Source organism: Rhineura floridana, chromosome 12 (genome assembly GCF_030035675.1).
Source record: "Rhineura floridana isolate rRhiFlo1 chromosome 12, rRhiFlo1.hap2, whole genome shotgun sequence".
In the NCBI taxonomy this organism is placed as follows: Eukaryota; Metazoa; Chordata; class Lepidosauria; order Squamata; family Rhineuridae; genus Rhineura; species Rhineura floridana.
Genome location: NC_084491.1, coordinates 12,845,647 through 12,865,619, shown reverse-complemented (window position 1 = coordinate 12,865,619; position 19,973 = coordinate 12,845,647). Strand labels below are relative to the sequence as shown.

Here is a 19,973-nt window from a genome sequence, read left to right as displayed (position 1 = left end):
GCATCTGTGGATACCCGCTGCAGCTTTAGACTATGCCCTGGTGCCCACCAAGTCTTCCTGTTCCTCCTTATTTTGTTTTTTAACAGAGGCTTTGAAGGGGCTTGTTTGGTGGGGGACATTTTGGGTTATCTTCTTGTTTTGTCTGCTTTATCATTGTTTTGGGGTGTAAGTAGGTGTATGCCTGTTTGGGATGGGGTGGTGGTTCTGAGCATCGCCAGTTTTTTCCCTGTGAAATGAGTATTTTGTACTGCCCATGACAGTTTCTCAGATTCCCCAATCTGATCCAGGTCCAAACATTTGGGGACCCCTGTCATAAGGTTGCACATATACTTCATGTGGAACACTGGCTAGATTTGCTGCGTCTCAGTGATGCCTTGTTGGAACAGGGAGAGCACCCAACAACAGCAGCACACCAAGCACCTTTCTGCAGCTGCTTATCTGTAGCGATGGGAAGGTTGTCTCTCAGAAAAGCTTGTCCACCGTTACTGATCTTCTCACTGAGGAATCCCTGATAAGCTTCCAAAGAATGACTGTGTTGTGTTGGACATGGGCCTGCCTTCAAAGGCAACCCAGAAACTGTAATTAGTTCAAAACACACCCACTAGGCTACTAACTGGGACTGCATGTTACAAAAACTCTGAATTGTGCTCCAGAACAAACCAAAGCACTGGTGCTTCTCTTCTAAATCCCTTCATGGCATGGGACCTAGATACTTAAAGGAATGTTTCCCCCATGCCAGCCTGCCCATGCACCAATTATGCATCTCCTCAGAAGCACTCCCCCAATTGTTCCTGTCATCTAAGGTGAGGAGAAGATTGACTTGGGAAGAGGGCATTTTTGGCTGTGGCACCCCACTTGGGGAACTCTCCCATAGGCAGGCCCTAGGCAAGGGCCTTTTAAAAAAATTCCCAGGCCTTTTAACCTCTGATATGTATTCTTTAATAAAATTCTGCTGCAATTGCTTTTAGTGCTGCTCCTTACTGTTATTCTATCGATTACTGCTGTTTCCTTGCCTTTGATGGCCTATTGTAAACTGGCCTGGATTTTTTTTTAATTGAAGGGCAGTATAATAATAATAATAATAATAAACTTTAATTTATAGGCCGCCTATCTGGCCAATGGCCACTCTAGGCGGCTTACAGTAAAATATGATAAAATACAATAAATAAGATATAGTCAATACATGACATACAAGTTCAGTATAATAAATTATCAGCATTTCAATACAAGGCTAATTTACCCTAGAAGTCTCAGAGGTTGTAAAGGCCTGGTTAAAGAGCCAAGTCTTCAGGCCCCGGCGAAATATTTCTAGGGAAGGGGCATGTCGAAGATCTATTGGGAGGGAGTTCCAGATCGAGGGGGCCGCCACAGAGAAAGCTCTCTCCCGAGTCTTCACCAACCTAGCCACTTTAGTTGGCGGGACTGAGAGCAGGTCCTGTGTGGCAGATCTCGTAGGGCGGCACAATTTATGACGGTGGAGGCGCTCCGTCAGATATACTGGGCCCAAACCGTATAGGGCTTTAAAGGTTAATACCAACACCTTGAATTGAGCCCGGAAAATAACTGGAAGCCAGTGGAGATTGTAAAGCATTGGAGTAATATGATCGTATCGGCGGCTATTCGTGAGTAAACGAGCCGCCGTATTTTGTACCAGCTGTAGTTTCCAGACTGTTTTCAAGGGTAGCCCCATGTAGAGCGCATTGCAGTAGTCTAAACGAGAGGTGACCAGAGCGTGCACTACAAGTGGGAGCTGGTGAACAGGAAGATAGGGTTGCAGCCTTCGAACGAGGCGCAGTTGACCCCAAGCTGCTCGGCACACCGATGAAACTTGGGCCTCCATAGACAGCTCAGAATCAAGAATCACCCCAAGACTGTGGACCTGATTTTTCAGGGGCAATTGTACCCCATTAAATATCAGGTTGATGTCTCCCAATCTTCCCTTGTCTCCCACGAGCAGTACTTCAGTTTTATCAGGATTCAGCTTTAGCCTGTTTCTTCCCATCCATCCACTCACAGATTCCAGGCACTTGGACATGGTTTCCACAGCCGACTCTGGTGAGGACTTAAATGAGAGGTAGAGTTGAGTGTCATCCGCATATTGGTGACACTGCAGCCCAAACCTCCTGATGATGGTTCCCAGCGGTTTTACATAAATGTTAAATAGCATGGGAGAAATAAAAGTGTTTTAACTAAATAAAGAAGCCCCAGCATTCCCAACCCCCAAAAGCCTGTTTGAAAACTGCTGCCCTACATCATGAGCTGCCTCCTTCCTTGTATTTGCCAACCCGTTTAATAAATTTGATTTGGTAACAATACAGATGCAAATGAGTACCAACTTCCCTAAGGAACTGTTCCCTAAGGAACTGTTAATACATTTTAGTTCAGGGCATGAAGACATCAAGAGGGAAAAGCCTCTCCCTATGGTCCTAAGCTGTGAAAAATTGTTCTGCAATGATCAACAGTGGTACAGCCTTCTATTCTCTGCTTAGACCAACTATATGGGAATTGTGCCAGGTTGAGACAGCCACAAGAACAAAGGAGGCTGCCTTATACTAAGTCAGTAATGTATTCAATAAGGGTCCCTATATAGCAAACACAATCAGCAATAATAAGTCCTATAAATAAGAAAAAGTACTTGCAATGTACTCCAAAGAACAATCATTTTGAAAAGGACAGCAAACAATAATACCACAGAGCTGCTGGTTATAGATCCATTAAGTCTTTTTTCAAATATGGGAAAGGTTTTTTAAGTCCTTGGGAAAGGTTTTCTAAATGATCATATTTGTGAGAATATTTGGACACATTACCCCAAAGAAGATTATTTAGAAAATCTTTCCCAAGGACTTGCCTTGCTACCACAGGAAGCAGTGATGGCCACCAACTTGGATGGCTTTAAAAGAGGATTAGACAAACACAGAGATGATAAGGCTGTCAATGGCTACTAGCCATGATGGCTATGCTCTGACCCCACAGTCAGAGGCAGCATGCTTCTCAATACCAGTTGCTGGAAACTGCAGGGGGGGGGAGTGCTCTTGTGCTCAGGTCCTGCTTGTGGGCTTCCCATAGGCATCTGGTTGGTCACTGTGAGAACAGGATGTTGGACTAGATGGGCCACTGGCCTGATCCAGCAGGCTTTTCTTATGTTCTTATGACTAATTGGGACATATTTGAAAAAGACTTAATGGTTGTTCTACAGTATTCTCATTCATTGTCCTTTTGTATGCGCTTGTTCTTTGGAGTACATTACAAGTATATTTTCATACTGCTTGTTTTAGACCAAATTGAACTGTTCATCCATCTAGCCCAGTATTGTCTAGTTTGACTGGCAGTGGCTCTCCTGGATCTAAAGGTGATGTCTTTCCTATCACCTGCTGCCCAATTCCTTTAACTGGAGATGGAGGGAATTAAAGTGAAACCTAATGAAAGTAAAGCATGGGCTCTATCACTGAGCTAAGGTCCTTTTACTATCTCGTATAAAAATTTTCTCCCCCCCAGTATTCCATCACTGTATCTAACATCACAACAAGGAAGAGATTACAGGCAAGGTACTGGAGATAAGGGTCACTATTGACTCTCAATGGCTCCCATTCAGTTCTAAGAAAAAAGCAGGAAAGGCTGCTATTGACAAGTGGACTGTGGGAGGAGCAAAACCAGATCATCCTCCCCAACTCCTGGGATCACCAGGAGCAAGTTTAAGCACTTGACTGCTCAGCTGCTTTTTTCCACAGGAGTGAATGGTGACCATAATTTACCTAGAGAAAAACCGACTGTTGCATTTTGAGATACAGTTACTATGGAAGCAAGGCCTGTCCTTTTCCCCAACACTTTGTAGGGTCCAGTCTTACACTTACACTCACACACACACACATGTGGGGAGGAGGGAACCTCTGTGCCTTACGCATTCCTGAATGTCATAATGACAATCATTTTGCTAGTTTATACTAATAGTGGCCTTCAAAAAGGTACACATGGCAGTTAAATTCTACAGATTATTTGTGTCCTGGATGAAAACACTGTCCCTTTGTTTTGAAACACACTGCCAGTTATTTTTCCTTTCATATCTCCTGCTCTTCCTTCAGATCTCAGCTCAAAACCTCTTCTATGAAGCTCTTGACTTAACCTGTTAGTCCTCATCCCTCAACCAAAATGATGCCTACTCAGGGGTACAGCACATGCTTTGCATGCAGAAAAGTTCTCAGTTCAATCCCTGGTCTCTCTAGGTACAGCTGGGAAAAACTCCTCTTTGCTGCCCTGGAGAGCCACTGCCAGAAAAAACAGACTAGACGGATCAATGGTGTGAGAATCTGTACAAGGTTCCTAGGTAGGTGGAACAGTATTTGCTCCATTTGACCCTTGTGACTCTCCCTTCCTATGTGGTCTTCTTCCCCCTGCCCCAACTGTCTAAATTTACTCTATAAGCTGTTTGAGGCAAGGACCTGTCATTTGCTTATGTTCTCTATAAACCACCATATACACTGATGGTGCTATATGAATACCCAAAACAATGTCACTCACGTCAATGGCTCTCGAGTTGGCAGCAACACTTTAGTTTAGAAATAACTACAAAACCCATAACTACCTGTGAGGGTGGGAATGGGGATGCGGGTGGGGGCTATATGCAGAAAAGAGGGACAGAAAAATCAAAATAGAAGGCATCTTTATTAAAGAGGATGAGATAACCATGCCACATCTAAAATCAGATGGAACTGCAGGTTGCTAAAGTCTAACCCCAGTAATTCTGCCACCTACCCTCCCGCATACTGAATAAAAATGCATTAAATTTTGCAGATAAAGCATTCTCCCAGAATAGTAAAGTGTACTTACCTCCACATAATTGGTGGGAAAAATGCCCACCCTGCCATGGTGTTCGCCTTCAAGCCAGTTTCTGTCCACTTCCTTGTGGATGTAGACAATGTCACCCTTCTGCAAGGTTAGTTCCCTGAAAGGTCAAAGGGCAACATAATGTCCCATAGTCAGAGATGCATCGTGGACCTCATTAGGAAAAGCAAGAATCTGTTCTGTAAAGTTGTTCATTCCAATTGGGCAAATAGCCTCCTCTTCAAGTTGTGGCACCAGCCTTTTGCAAGAAGATGCTGGCCAACTGACAAGTCAAGAGATGAACACATGAAACTACTTGCTCACTCTACAGCTCATAATCCATCAGACAACACATGCCATTTCTCTTTCTCTCTCCCTTCAAATCCTTCCTCAGAACCCACTTTTCCCATAAAGCTTTGACTTAATCCTATCCCCACCTGAAATGATGCCTGAGGGAGTGTAACTAAACAGAAACTTAAGAACAAGTAATTGCACTTGCTCATATTTCATTGTTTTGCTAGCTGGTAAAGCACAGTGGGGAGGAGAGCCAGGCTGGGTGTCTAGAGTCTGTGAGTTCAAATCCCCGCTTGTGTCTCCTGGGTGTCAAGGGCCAGCTAAAGATCACCCCCACAGTGAGTGGCTCAGGGGTTACGTGCCCTGCCACCTGTGCAGCCGTGAGCAAGCTGCATAGTCCCAAGGAGCCCAGTTGCCCCCCAGTTGGCAGTTGCGGACAAGGAAGGGGCTGGCTTGTGCAGCTGTGGCATGCTGAGCAGGCCCTAGCCAGCTGCAGAGGACTAGCCTCAGAGGGGGGCAATGGTAAACTCCCACTGAATACTGCTTACCATGAAACAAAATTCAAAGGGACCTTGATAGGCTGGAGTGTTGGGCTGAAAACAACAGAATAAAATTCAACAGGGATAAATGCAAAGTTCTACACTTAGGAAAAAGAAACCAAATGCACAGTTATAAGATGGGGGATATTTGGCTCAGCGATACGACATGTGAGAAGGATCTTGGAATTGTCGTTGATCACAAGCTGAATATGAGCCAACAGTGTGATGTGGCTGCAAAAAAGGCAAATGCATTAGGCTGCATTAACAGAAGTATAGTTTCCAAATCGCGTGAAGTATTAGTTTCCCTCTATTAGGCCTCATCTTGAGTACTGAGTCCAGTTCTCGTCTCCGCACTTCAAGAAGGATGCAGACAAACTGGAACAGGTTCAGAGGAGGGCAACAAGGATGACCAGGGGACTGGAAACCAAGCCCTATGAGGAGAGACTGAAAGAACTGGGCATGTTTAGCCTGGAGAAGAGAAGACTGAGGGGAGATATGATAGCACTCTTCAAGTACATGAAAGGCTGTCACAGAGAGGAGGGCCGGGATCTCTTCTCGGTCATCCCAGAGTGCAGGACACGGAAAAATAGGCTCAAGTTGCAGGAAGCCAGATTTTGACTGGACATCAGGAAAAACTTCCTATTAGAGCCATATGACAATGGAACCAATTACCTAGAGAGGTAGTGGGCTCTCCGACACTGGAGGCATTCAAGAGGCAGCTGGACAGCCATCTGTCAGGAATGCTTTGATTTGGATTCCTGCATTGTGCAGGAGGTTTGACTTGATGGCCTTATAGGCCCCTTCCAACTCTACTATTCTATCATTCTATTCACAGGGTCGCCATAAGTCGCGATCGACTTGAAGGCAGTCCATTTCCATATTTCATTGTTAGGCTCTCCTCTCTCCCTCCATTGCATTTCAGTAGTAGTACGTTTCTCAGGGGAGTGTCCTGTCTTTTTCTGCAAGTGAAGCAGGGATGGAGAACCTATGGCCCTCCAGGTGTAGTCAGACTTCAACTCCCATCAGTCCCAGCCAGCATGGCAAATGGTCAGGAATAATGGACTTGGAGTCCAACATCATCTGAAGGGCTGCATGTTCCCCCAACCCTGATGTAAAGATCCCAATAATTAACAACAATATTGCCAAGAGACCAAAGCATTGTACGAATGCCCAAAGGCTACCAGGTATTGCTACTTACTTTGGCGACTCTGCCTGGAAGTCAAATTTGAGGCGAGCGGCTTTCATCTAGAAAGAAAAGGAAACGGTTTAAAAGAAGACATGAAGTTAAGGTACGCAATTCAAAGCCACCAGGTTTTAAAGAAAAGCCTGGGAACTTTGCCAGCACAACACAAAAGAAAACAAAAAAATGGCATTGAAAATCCCTGGCCTGGATCACAGAGTGCTACAAGTGAACTAGATCCACTACGCTTCAGGTGACTCCTGGAGAAGAACTAAATCTGGGCTCACATGAATAAGAGCAAACATCTTTAGTAGGGGTTTAATTCATGCCCTTACTTCTACACCATTCTCTTACTCTTTATGAGCATGCAAATATTCCCAGCAAGGACAGATTTATGTTGACCACATTCCTGTGAGAATGTTCCAGAGTTCTCGGCAGTGCTTCACTTCCAGAAAGGAAGTAGTCTTATCTATGGATGGATAGACTGAGTCTACTCTGGTAATTCCACAAAATATTCAACATCATGGCAGGGGGTGCTCCTCTTTAAAGAAAAAATTGAAGTGCTTTTGGTGCCAATTGAACTAAATGGCAATTTAGTTTTACTCTCAGTGGGAGAAGAACAAAAGTTAAAGCAGGTTAATGATTTGTTAGGCCAAAGCAACTGTTTGTATGGATACAGTCTCTTGCTCAGAACAGTGGAACATGCTACAAGGCAAGTCAAAACATTTAAGTTTAAAAATTTACACTGAGGAGCTAAAATTTTAAATGTTTAAGAAATTAATTCTGATTTGAGAGAAGATTTGACCATAAATACAGATATAGCTAAACTACAATTTTATAACAGTATTATATCAGTTCCAACTGTCAAGGCTTTCCGCTACGAATCTTGGGAATTTTAGTGTAGAGAAGATCTTATATAAAAGATTCTGAGAGGATCTCACAGAACTACAGTCTCCAGGGGAGGGAATGTGTGGTACCTGAGTTTAATTCTAGTGCAAATATGTCCAATGACAATTTAGATATGCAATCTAGACAACCCTCCCCTTGCAGTCTTGATATACACCCACTACCAATGTAATTGGGGAGGTGTGGATAACACCCCCCCCCCAATTGCTGGGACTGCCTGCATGTTTTCAAACTGACATGCCATTGAGTAATGCAGAATTATCTGCAATGAGCTTTTATTTTCGGAAGTTTGTCAATATGCACTGTTCAGGGGCACAAAATATGCAATAGATCTAAATTGTGTGTGGACTAGGTAGAAAAAACCAGACCTCAGTCTCCATCGATTCTAGAATAAAATGTTGTGTGTACACAGCCTAAGTGTACAAAAGCAAAACCTATCATCCATCTCCTCTTGAGTGGAAGCCAAATCTTACCTTCTTCTCATCTCTCTTTGGGGGACTATCCAAGACAATTTCTGAAGAATCAAGAAAGGGACTTTTCCCAACAAGCCTCAGAGGATCTGTGGGAAGAAAATGAGACAACAGCTGGGTAAAGGTGTTCCCCACAAGGGAATGCTCACATCTACTAGGAGATCTCTAGTAGAGATCAAAAGGAAAAGGCAGAACTTAACATCAGCCAGACCACATTCCTGGAAGCCAAATGTCAGGCCTCAGAAAGTGGCAAGCAGGATTTCAGAGAAGAGGTACAGACAGCTGTGGGCTAGCTAGATATGAGTATCTCTGATCATGTGCAGAGAGCTTTACCTTCACAACTGAGTCACTACATCCAGTCTACATGTACCTGGGATTAAAGGCAAAGGCTTTTGGACAGGCTGAAACCCCACTTTCCTCTTGATATTAATTAGGCACTGGGGAAGAGAGTTGCCGACCACCCAACCATAGCTGAGATACACTTCCAAGACAAGCTGGGGATTTCAAACCAAACGTTTGTTGACTTAGCTGCATCTTATTAGCAGCAAGCCAGGCCCTGGCGAGTGGGTAGGTGGGGCAACATTCTGGAAAAAATGAGGAACTGGTTTTATTTTTAGTTCCAATACCTATTGAGGAAGATCACTTCCCACATATATGTGTCTGAGCAGATTCAACCATTCAGAGAGGACATGTGGCTCAAATAGTTTTCTTAGGACCATACCACTTCAGAATGAAGATAGAAGAAGTGGGTGTTTAAATGCTCCCTAGAGTGAAAAACAAAACAAAACCTAAGCCTTCCTGCAGACAGAAAGCTAGCCAGTCTGAAAGAGGGGTTCTAGACTAGCCTTCTCCCTGAGGTGCTGCCTTTCCAGCTGCAGAGAGTTGTTGCATTTCAGAAGTGTTCATGCATGTATCTCCTACCTACATTCTGATGTGGCACTTATGTTTTTCCCCACCAAATGCTTGAAAAATCTCTCAGTTCCTCCATCAGCAAATCAGTGCATCCAATCACTCATACAGTGCATCCAATGTCCATAAATCCATATTCATGCAGGGGCTTTAGCTTGCACAGATTCCCCCATCTGTCCACATGATGCACAGCAACAATTGTTACACCAGTCTGGATAATGAGCATCTTCCTTTAGGAACAAGAGCATCTGCCTTTTCCAAGGAAACTCCTTTGGTTCCATTTGTACACTAGCTTGGAAGACCAGGAGTGCAAAATACCCGAATATTTCATCCCTCTCCTCTCAGGTTAAGTGAAGAAAACACCTCTGTCTCTACTCTCAGAACAATTTTTATCAGTGTCTTTTAAGCTTCGCTATGCACACATGCAAATTCAGAGCCATACCATTCATGGGTGGAGAGCTGCTCCAGTTATTCCTGGCAATGCCTGGGCTTCCTTTCTCCATTCTAGGGCTGGCTGGCAAGTAGCACTGGCCTACCAGGAGGCTTTGTCCTGTGGAAGGATAGGCACTGTTGCCAGGCAGTGGGCTAGGTTGGAAAAAACAGAGGTACGGTGAGGGTGAGGGTGAGAGAGAGAGAGAGAGAGAGAGAGAGAGAGAGAGAGAGAGAGAGAGAGAGAGAGCATGGTCCAGCAAATGGGAAAGTTGGAAATTTTGTTTACATTTATATCCCACCTTTTTTCCAAAAAGCTCAGGTGGTGTACAAACATGTTTCTCCCCTCCCGATTTTATCCTCACAACAACCCTGTAAAGCAGGTTAGGGTGAGAGACAGAATGACCAGACCAAGGTCACTCAATGAGCAGAGATTTAAAACCTGGTCTCCAAAGCCCCAGTCTGACACTCGAGTCTAACCACTCTAATCTCACTGGCCCTTGGAAATCCAGGGGAGAAAGTGAGAATCTCGTACTAGGACAAACCTATATCTGTAGCAGGTCTCCAAGATAGACAGCCTCTATCATGTTAGAAGCCAAGGCTCTTTGACAAACCATTCTCTTCTAGTCCCCAGCACAGCATTTCTCTTATGTTTTGAACTCAAAAAACCTTGTAAAACTTACTCTACTTTCTGTGATCTCCCAACCCAAACTAACCATCTGTTTGGTAGATGAGAGTATGGAGATTTCTCCCATATAGTGGTGTGCACCCTGCTGCAGCCAAGAATCTTTGGATCAGAGCAAATGAGTATTTTGGCATGCAAATTCAGGACTCAACTATACCTTCCGGGGTGAAGGTGATTTCAATTGGGGAAAATACAAGTGAGAAAGGATTAAAGCCCCCACCCCCAGAACACCATGGTCCAGATCTAATTCCCCTTTCCACACACATTGCATATTTGACACCCACAATACACAGATATAAACCAATTCACTGTCACCCTAACTTTGTCTATGGATCAAGCCACATACACATCATGGACACCACCAACTCTGCACATTGCACACACAGAATCTGGCCAGAATCACCCCACCCCATTGCTGCCTATGCAATCTCACTGCAGTTATTTCAAACAGAAGGAGAAACATGCTCTATACCAGCCTTTGCCAACCTGGTGCCCTCCATCCATTTTGGACTCCAACTCCCTTCAGCCTCACCCAGCGGCTGCACCAGGTGATGAGAGTTGTACTCCAAAACAACTAGTGGAGGGGATGGGAAATGGCAGATGGATTAACCAACTAAACAAACAAACAAACTGCCCACCAGAGAACAAGCCCATAACAACACAAGAAGAGCCCTTCTGGATCAGACCAAACACCCATCTAGTGTGGTATCTTGTTCTCTATGGCACTGTTCTTCAACCTTGACTCCCCAGATGTTGTTGGATTGTAGTCCTCAGAAAAATGTAGTAAGGAAGCCAAGCCATAAATCACATGGTCTTTGATGTTGGTATACTAATGCACTGAGCATGGGAAACAAGCAGGATGAACTTGAACTCTTAATACAGGAGGGTAATTACGACTTAATAGGTATAACTGAAACTTGGTGGGATGACTCCCATGACTGGAATACAGCAATTGAAGGATATAACTTGTTCAAAAAGAACAGAAGGAATAAAAAGGGAGATGAAGTCATGCTATATATATATATATATATATATATATATATATATATATATATATATATATATATATATATATATATCCCTGCAAAGAAATACAGGAAGATGAGCTTGGCAGCTTCACCAAAAGTATCTGGATTAAAATTAATGGGGCAAGTAATAAAGAAATGTGGGGCTTGGAGTCTAGTACCTACCACCCAAGCAAGGAGAAGATGAGAATGTAACTTTTGAAAAGCAAATTGCCAATGTTTCGAGGAGGCATGATGTAGTAATGGGGGATTTCAATTATTCCGATATCTGTTGGGAGACAAATTCTGCAAACACGGCCCCTCCAAGAAATTTCTGACTTGTGTTGCAGATAACTTCCTCCTACAGAAAGTGGAAGAAGCAACCAGAGGATCAGCTATCCTGGACTTGATTCTAACCAATAGAGATGATTTGGTAGATGAAGTGGCAGTTATGGGAACTCTGGGGGAAAGTGACCACACCATACTTGAATTCTTGATTTTAACATAAGCAAAAGCTGAGAGTAGCCATACGTGCACCCTGCACTTCAGGAAAGCTGATTTTAATCCAAGATGGGTGGGAGTTTCTAAAAAAGGAAATTCTAAAAGCGCAATGGCAAGCAATTCCAACAAGGAAAAAAAGGGGGGGGAACAGCAGAAGAAGCCAATGTGGCTTCACAAAAAGCTTATCTTCAAAAAGGGCAAAAAGGAGGAACCGGGGAACTACAGACCAGTCAGTCTAACATCAATCCCTGGAAAAACTCTGGAGCAGATTAAAAAGCAGTCAATCTGTAAGCACCATGAAAACAATGCAGTGATTACTAGGAGCCAACATGGATTTATGAAGAACAAATCCTGCCAAACTAATCTTATCTCGTTTTTTGATTGGGTAACCTCCCTTGTGGACTGTGGGAATGCTGTAGACATAATATATCTCAACTTCAGCAAAGCTTTTGACAAAGTGCCCCATGATATTCTGATTAGCAAGCTAGCTAAGTGTGGGCTGGATGGAACAACTACCAGGTGGATCCACAGTTGGCTCCAGAATCATACCCAAAGAGTGCTTCTCAATGGTTCCTTCTCAAACTGGGCGGAAGTAACGAGTGGGGTACCACAGGGCTTGGTCCTAGGCGCAGTGCTCTTCAACATTTTTATTAACGACTTGGATGAGGAGGTATAGAGCATGCTTATCAAATTTGCAGATGATACAAAATTGGGGGGCATAGCTAATACCGTGGAACACAGAAACAAAATTCAAAGGAACCTTGATATGCTGGAGCATTGGGGTGAAAACAACAGAATGAAATTCAACAGAGATAAATGCAAAGTTCTACACTTAGGAAAAATAAACCAAATGCACAGTTATAAGATGGGGGATACTTGGCTCAGCAATACAACATGTGAGAAGGATCTTGGAATTGTCATTGATCACGAGCTGAATATGAGCCAACAGTGTGATGTGGCTGCAAAAAACACAAATGCTATATTAGGCTGCATTAACAGAAGTAAGTCCAGCTGCCTCTTGAATGCCTCCAGTGTCGGAGAGCCCACTACCTTGGGAATGCTTTGATTTGGATTCCTGCATTGAGCAGGAGGTTGGACTTGATGGCCTTATAGACCCCTGCCAACTGTACTATTCTATTATTCTAACTCCCATCATTCCTGGCCATTGGCTAAGCTGGCTGGGGTTGATGGGAGTTGTAGTCCAACAACATCTGGGGACCCAAGGTTGAAGAACAGTGCTCTATGGGATACTCACAAGCAGGACCTGAGTACAACAGTGCCCTCCCCACTTGTGATTCACAGCAGATGGTATTCAGGCTGTGGAACCAGAACAAAGCTATCATGGCTACTAGCCACTGATAGCCCAATCATCCATGAATTTACCTAACCCTCTTTTAAAGTCATCCAAGCAGGTGGCCATCGTCACTACCTCCTGTGGGAGCAAATTCTGTAGTTTAACTATGCATTGCGTGGAGACGTATGTTTAGAAGTCTTCCACCCCATAAGACCAAACTTGCCTTGCCTCCACCCCATTTCAAGGTCTAGCTCCTCTGCTGCCACTATAAACCCCCATCCCTCCAAAACCATCACTTCCAAAACAAAGCAGGGCAGAGGTGGCTAGAGGACCTCCCAGTCATCTCCCCCATCCTCTCCCTTTGAGTGGTGTCTGTTCCACTGTTTTCCCCATGTGGGTGGTGGGCCTGTCTGTAATCCCTTATTCAAGCCCGGGCCCCCTGGAGCTGTCTTGGCAAGCAGAGGCCACGCTCAACAGGAACCAATGAAGCAGCAACAAGAAACTGGCAGGCAACAGCTATTTCGCTGAAGTTTAACTGTGGTGGTTTTTAATTTTTAAAGGGATAGCACCCCTTTTATTTTATTTATTTATTTATTTATTTAATTACATTTCTAGACCGCCCTATAGCAGAAAGCTCTCAGGGCGGTGTACAACAAATAAAATCACAATTAAAATATGAGCAAGTGTGGAAAAAAATATATATATAGTACAATTATAAAACATTAATAAAATTGCCATTGAGATTTAAATTAAGATCATATTAAGTTTAAAATGTTAAATTAAAATATTTAAAAATTTACAAAATTTAAAAAGCCTGGGCGAAAAGGTAAGTTTTTACCTGGCGCCGAAAAGATAACAGAGAAGGCGCCAGGCGTATCTCGTCTGGGAGGGCATTCCATAGTTCGGGGGCCACCACCGAGAAGGCCCTAGATCTAGTTGTTGATCTCCGGGCCTCTTTATGGGTTGGAACCCGGAGAAGGGCCTTCGACGTCGAGCGTAGTGAACGGGTAGGTACATAGCGAGAGAGGCGCTCCATCAGGTATTGCGGTCTGATGCCGTTTAGGGCTTTATAGGTAAGAACCAACACTTTGAATCTGGCCCGGAAACATATCGGTAGCCAGTGCAGCTGCGCCAGGACAGGTGTTATATGGTCAAATTTCTTTGTCCCAGTGAGAACTCTGGCCGCAGCATTTTGCACTAGCTGAAGTTTCCGAACCGTCTTCATAGGTAGCCCCACGTAGAGTGCATTACAGTAGTCCAATCTAGAGGTTACCATAGCATGGATAACTGAGGCAAGATGCTCCTTGCTCAAATAGGGTCGTAGTTGGGCTACCAGCCGGAGCTGGTAGAATGCATTCCGTGCCACCGAGGCTACCTGAGCCTCAAGTGACAGGAGCGGATCTAATAAGACCCCCAAACTACGTACCTGTTCCTTTAGGGGGAGTGTAACCCCATCTAGGACAGGTCGAACATCAACCATCTGGGCAGAGGGTCCTCCCACCAACAGCATCTCAGTCTTGTTAGGATTGAGTTTCAGTTTATTAGCTCTCATCCAGCCCATTATCGCGGCCAGGCAGCGGTCTAGTACATCAACAGCCTCACCTGAGGAAGATGAAAAGGAGTAGTAGAGCTGCGTATCATCAGCATATTGCTGGAAACGCACTCCAAAACTCCTGATGACCTCACCCAGCGGCTTCATATAGATATTAAAAAGCATGGGGGACAGAACTGAACCCTGCGGGACCCCATATTGGAGTACCCAGGGACTCGAGTAATGTTCCCCCAGCATCACCTTCTGGAGACGATTCCCGAGATAGGAGCCGAGCCACCGCCAAGCAGTGCCTCCCACTCCTAAATCCGTAAGTCGCTCCAGAAGGATACCATGGTCGATGGTATCAAACGCCGCTGAGAGATCAAGGAGAACCAACAGAGTTACACTCCCTCTGTCTTTCTCCCGACAGAGGTCATCATACAGGGCGACCAAGGCCGTTTCTGTACCAAACCCCGGCCGAAAGCCCGATTGAAATGGGTCTAGATAATCAGTTTCATCCAAGAGAGCCTGGAGTTGGCGAGCGACCACACGCTCTAGAACCTTGCCCAGGAATGGGACATTTGCTACTGGCCTATAGTTGTCCAAATTATCAGGGTCCAAGGAGGATTTTTTTAGGAGCGGTCTCACCACCGCCTGTTTCAGGCAGGGTGGGACCACTCCCTCTCGTAAAGAGGCATTAATCACCTCCTTGGCCCAGCCGGCTGTTCCATTCCTGCTAGCTTTTATTAGCCATGAGGGGCAAGGATCCAGAGCAGAAGTGGTCGCCCGCACCTGTCCAAGCACCTTGTCCACATCCTCTTTTGCAGGTAAAGTAAGCGGGGTGGTGGGATGAGAGCAGGAAGTGCAAAGAGCTGGGCCAAACTGGAAGATGTGGAGTGGGAGATCTATAAACAGGATCTCCCCCCTTCTTATATATTCATTTAAAGGCAGCTCACAGGAAGAGGAAATGATCAATTCAAAAATCAAAACTGTGGCATGGAAGGGAGGATGTTTAAGCTCCTTCCCTGTCTATTTTGCCTTATTTAAACTCCCTCCCCTGAAGCTGCCAATTTTCCCATGGGGTAAATGTGCAGGTCGTCAGTGGGACAAACCCTGCTTTTGGTATGGCAGGCAGGATTTCAGGTGTGGGGGGGGAAGGCACAAGAGAAAGGACCTCCTGCCCCTCCTTCATTCCCTTAAACTCCATGGTCTTGATTTGAATTGCTCCTTCCCTCCTTCCCTGGCTGCTTTTAAATAAATAAATAAGCAGAAGATCCTGTTCACAGGTCTGCTGTTGCTGCTGCTTTGGGTGCAAGGAAGGGACAAGCAAGACCCTCACAGTGCACATAATTGGGAATGGAGGTGCACACATTTCTGGAGGGAACTGGGGTATGGTATGTGTTGCTGCTGTTCTGCATATATTTAAATGTCTAAAGCTGTGAAATTGCCAGTTCCCAAAGAACAAAATTGTGAGCTTAAAAGTTTGAACTCTCTCAATCATGAATTCACAAACAAGCAATTTTCTCAACCTCAGCCTCCACATTGGTAATAATACTTATCTACCTTACAGCATTGTCATAAGAATTACCAAAATAGTGTATGTTGAGTACTTTGAACACTCTGAAGGGCTATCTAAATACTAAATATTATATTAGTTGGGTGTTGTTTTTTAAAGGAAACAAGCCCCAGTAAAGGCAGGAATAGCCAACATGGTGCCCCCCCCCAGTGTTGTTGGACTACAATTCCCATCAGCCCCAGTCAGCATGACCAATGATTCAGGGATAATGGGAACTGTCATTCTATAGCATCTAAAGGGCACCATGTTGGCTGTCCCTGCAGCAAGGTCACCAATCCCATACAAACCATCCTTTACAAATACCTTCCAGCAAAAGCACAAAAGGAACAAGAAAGAAACACAAATACACACCCAAATGGCTCCTAGCATATTGCATTACAAGAATGTTTTTAGGGTGAGAAATGCCCTTGAGAAAGGCAGAGAGGGGCAACGTCTCATGGAGAGCATTCTTGCACTGCTGCCATTCACTTCAATGGGTCTTGTGCAGGAGAACTTCCAGGCAAATTGTGCCCCTTGCTAACTTGGGTAGAGGAGCATCCTTTGGGTTTCATGCCTCCCATACAAGAAGCGTCTTGGGCCACTCCCAGCAAAACTGAAGCAGTCTCATGCCAAGATCATCAAATGATTTTTTTTTTAAACAGAGTAAATGGGTCATAGGACCATTTGGCAGGAGCCAGACATTTTTCTTCTCTGCGATCACTAACAGCGCAATCAAAAGTGCATTTACATTAGGCTAAGGGGAGTTGAATGCAACAGATCTCTAGCTGAGCCAGCTGGGTCCCAGCTATACAGGCGTAAGTCCCTCAGCTCGGCTCAGCCGGGAATGATGCAAGTGGAGCCGCCTTGGGTTTCAATCATGAAAAGAAAGGCGGGGAAGAAATGTAATAAATAAATAAATAAATAATAAATAAGGCCCAAAAGAGGGGCATGTCGGGGTGTGTGTGTCAGGGGAGGGGACTTAGGCCACATCCAACTCGTATTCGGAATGCTCCTGTGAGTCCCAAACCAGGCAAAAGTTACGCCAGGAAAAAGGTCGGTCTAAGAAAATAATTGCAAAAGAAGTCAATGGCGAGGGATTACTCCCTGGTAGGGTTATTTGGAAGGGCAGGCTATTACCAGATCTTGGAAGTAACTAGTTACAAGTAACGAATTACTTGTAATTTATTACTTTTTTGAGTAACGAGTAGGTAACTTCATTACATTTTGCTGGTAATAGAACGAGTAGTAACTTCATTACTTTCGACGAGTAATTGTAATGTTTCTAGCATTACTTTTGTGCATTACTTGGGGGGGAACATGGGAAGACTTCTGCTCCTCTGATTTGTGAATAAAAATCATGTGCTTCAAATGGGCTTCTGTGCAGTGTTGTTCTTCCTTCATGCTCTATGGGTGCTTAGGAGGCGACGAAGGAGGAGGTGGAGAGTGAGACAGCGTGGAGAAAACAATTGTTTAAAAATTGACAGGAGTGGAAGGAGAAAAGAGCTGGAGGCAATATATATATACAAAAAATATGTGTGTTGGGGTATCATTGCTGGGGGTGGGGTGAGGGGATGTGAGACTCTGTTATGCCATTCTGTTAATCTTACAGATAAAAAAAAATATTCTACTACCCTCTCTGTGTGTGTACTTATTTTTAATGTTGTTTTAGGCTACTCAGATGTGCAGCAGCCAAGGCCAGCACCTTGTAGGCAATTTTTTTTAATAAAAAGTAACTAAAATGTAATTGTAGCAATTACTTTTGAGCAAAAGTAAAGTAATCAGTTACTTTCAGAGCAATTGTAACGGTGATTACTACTTTTTGGGGGGGGGCATGTAACTGTGCCTGTAATTTATTACTTTTTAAAAGTAATCTTCCAAGCTCTGGCTATTACTTTCTGGTCCCTGTGCACAGCTCCTGGCTGAGCTGGTGTTCAGCCAGCCCAGAGGCTCCTGAATGGCAACTGGATGCAGCGGAACTTTACACCGGCTTCTCTTGCTCCAGCACAACTTACACCAGCTTCCCCTAAGTTGGACTGTTCTGCCAATCCCTTGCAAGTGGGTCAAGGCACTGGACCTTGATTTTTACCTGGGGGTTGGTGGGAAAGGCTCGCAGGATCAGCCCTACCATTAGGGAGGGTGAGGCAGCTGGTTTGGGTTGACATGAAAGGGTAACAACCTGTTATTTAATTTATTATCATTGTATTTTTTTACTCCCAGAGGACAGGCGTTTGAGGGATTTTCAGGTGCCAATATAACTTGACTAGCCTTGGGTTTAGTATCATGCACCTTGCCTGGAGGTGGGGGAGGACATTTGTCTAGGGCCAGCTTCAGGAAAGGCATCCTCAGCAGACTCTTTTATCCTGGAAGAATCAGGTATGCAAACTGAACAGAAGAAGCTGCCTTACATTGAATCATACCATAGTTCCATCTAGCTCAGTATTGTCTCTACACTGGCTGGCAGTGGCTCTCCAGGCTTTCAGACAGGGTCTCTCCCAGCCCTACCTGGAGATGCTGGGAATTAAACCTGGGACCTTCTGCATAAAAAGAAGATGCCCTACCACTGAGCTATGGCCCTTCCCTGCATTCTCACAGACTATCTCTTGGATGTTCTGTGCATCCAAGTGAGAATGCGGATGCTCTTGGGACAGTGGGCCCACTACTAATCTTCAAGACCCAGCAAACGTCCAACTATGCCATTCTTTGGAGCAGTGATGGGAACCCTGATGTCTCTGTGTGGGAAACAGTGTGTGTGTGCGCATACAGGCGCGCAAGCCTACTGGAGTGCATAGGCTCTCCACCAAGTCAGAAAAATCGGTGTTCCTGATAGGCTAAAGAACCTACAGCTGTATGCACTTAGGATCCCTTTTAAAGCAGGGGTGGGGAACCTGCAGCCTGCCCGCTGTTGATGGACTACAACTCCCATCATCCCTGACCATTGGACATGCTGCCTGTGGCTGATGCGAGCTGGAGTCCAACATCATTGGGAGGACCACAGATTCCCCATCCCTGCTCTGGATTTTGATTGACATAGGATACGTCTAATGACATATTATTGGGTTCCAAAGTGGAAATAATCATTACTTTCTCTTCCACCAGATATAACATATGGACTAGACTCAGTGTACAGAAGGATCCAGCTGGGCAAAGTGAAGGTGAAATGCCAAGGTTGGAGCCAGGGTGGTGTAGCAGTCAGAATACTGAACTTGGATTAAGAAGATACAGATTCAAATCCCCACTAAGCCATGAATGTCCCTAGGTGACCTTGGGCCAGTCACTCACTCAGCCCAATCTACTTCACAGAAGTGTTGCAAGGATAAAATGGGAAAGGACTGAAGCTCAGTGGTGGAGCATTTGTTTTGCATGCAGACAATCCCAAATTCAATCCTTGGTATTTTCACATAGGGGGTTGGGAGAGACTTCCTATCTGAAATCCTGGAGAGCTGCTGATAGTTGGTGTAAACAATACTGAGCTAGATGGCCCATTGGTCTGACTTGGTATAAGGCTCTGTGTGTGTGTGAGTGTGAGTGTGAGTGAGAGAGAGAGAGAGAGAGAGAGAGAGAGAGAGAGAGAGGTTGGCCACTGTGAGAACAGGATGCTGGACTAGATGGGCCACTGGCCTGATCCAGCAGGCTCTTCTTATGGAGAGAGAGAGAGAGAGAGAGAGAACTTCTGTATTTGTATAACCATGTATGCAGCCTTGTGCTTCTGAGAGCAAGGGAATAAAATGCAACACACGTGTACAACAGATAACAGTTCACAACACACAATGAGCCCTGAAAGTGGAGAGGAAGGCATTGAAATATGCACCCCAGGATATGGCAGTTAATAAGCTGCCACAACAAAATGCTCACCTCCAA

The 19,973-nt window shown here is 44.7% G+C and overlaps 1 protein-coding gene across 5 annotated transcripts in view; it reads right to left on the bottom strand.

Annotated features, from left to right (window-relative positions):
• The window catches only part of SORBS3 (sorbin and SH3 domain containing 3), a 131,868-nt gene that overhangs the window by 14,972 nt on the left and 96,923 nt on the right, over nt 1-19,973 (bottom strand). For 4 of the 5 annotated variants that reach the window (XM_061593340.1, XM_061593339.1, XM_061593344.1 and 1 more), the window contains exons 13-17: nt 9,559-9,701; nt 8,211-8,296; nt 6,850-6,896; nt 5,661-5,705; nt 4,825-4,939 (exon numbers count right to left, since the gene is read on the bottom strand). In XM_061593340.1, the coding sequence (XP_061449324.1) occupies nt 4,825-4,939; nt 5,661-5,705; nt 6,850-6,896; nt 8,211-8,296; nt 9,559-9,701 (436 nt within the window). The remainder of the gene's footprint in view (nt 1-4,824; nt 4,940-5,660; nt 5,706-6,849; nt 6,897-8,210; nt 8,297-9,558; nt 9,702-19,973) is intronic. The other variant, XM_061593343.1, reaches the window with a different exon arrangement.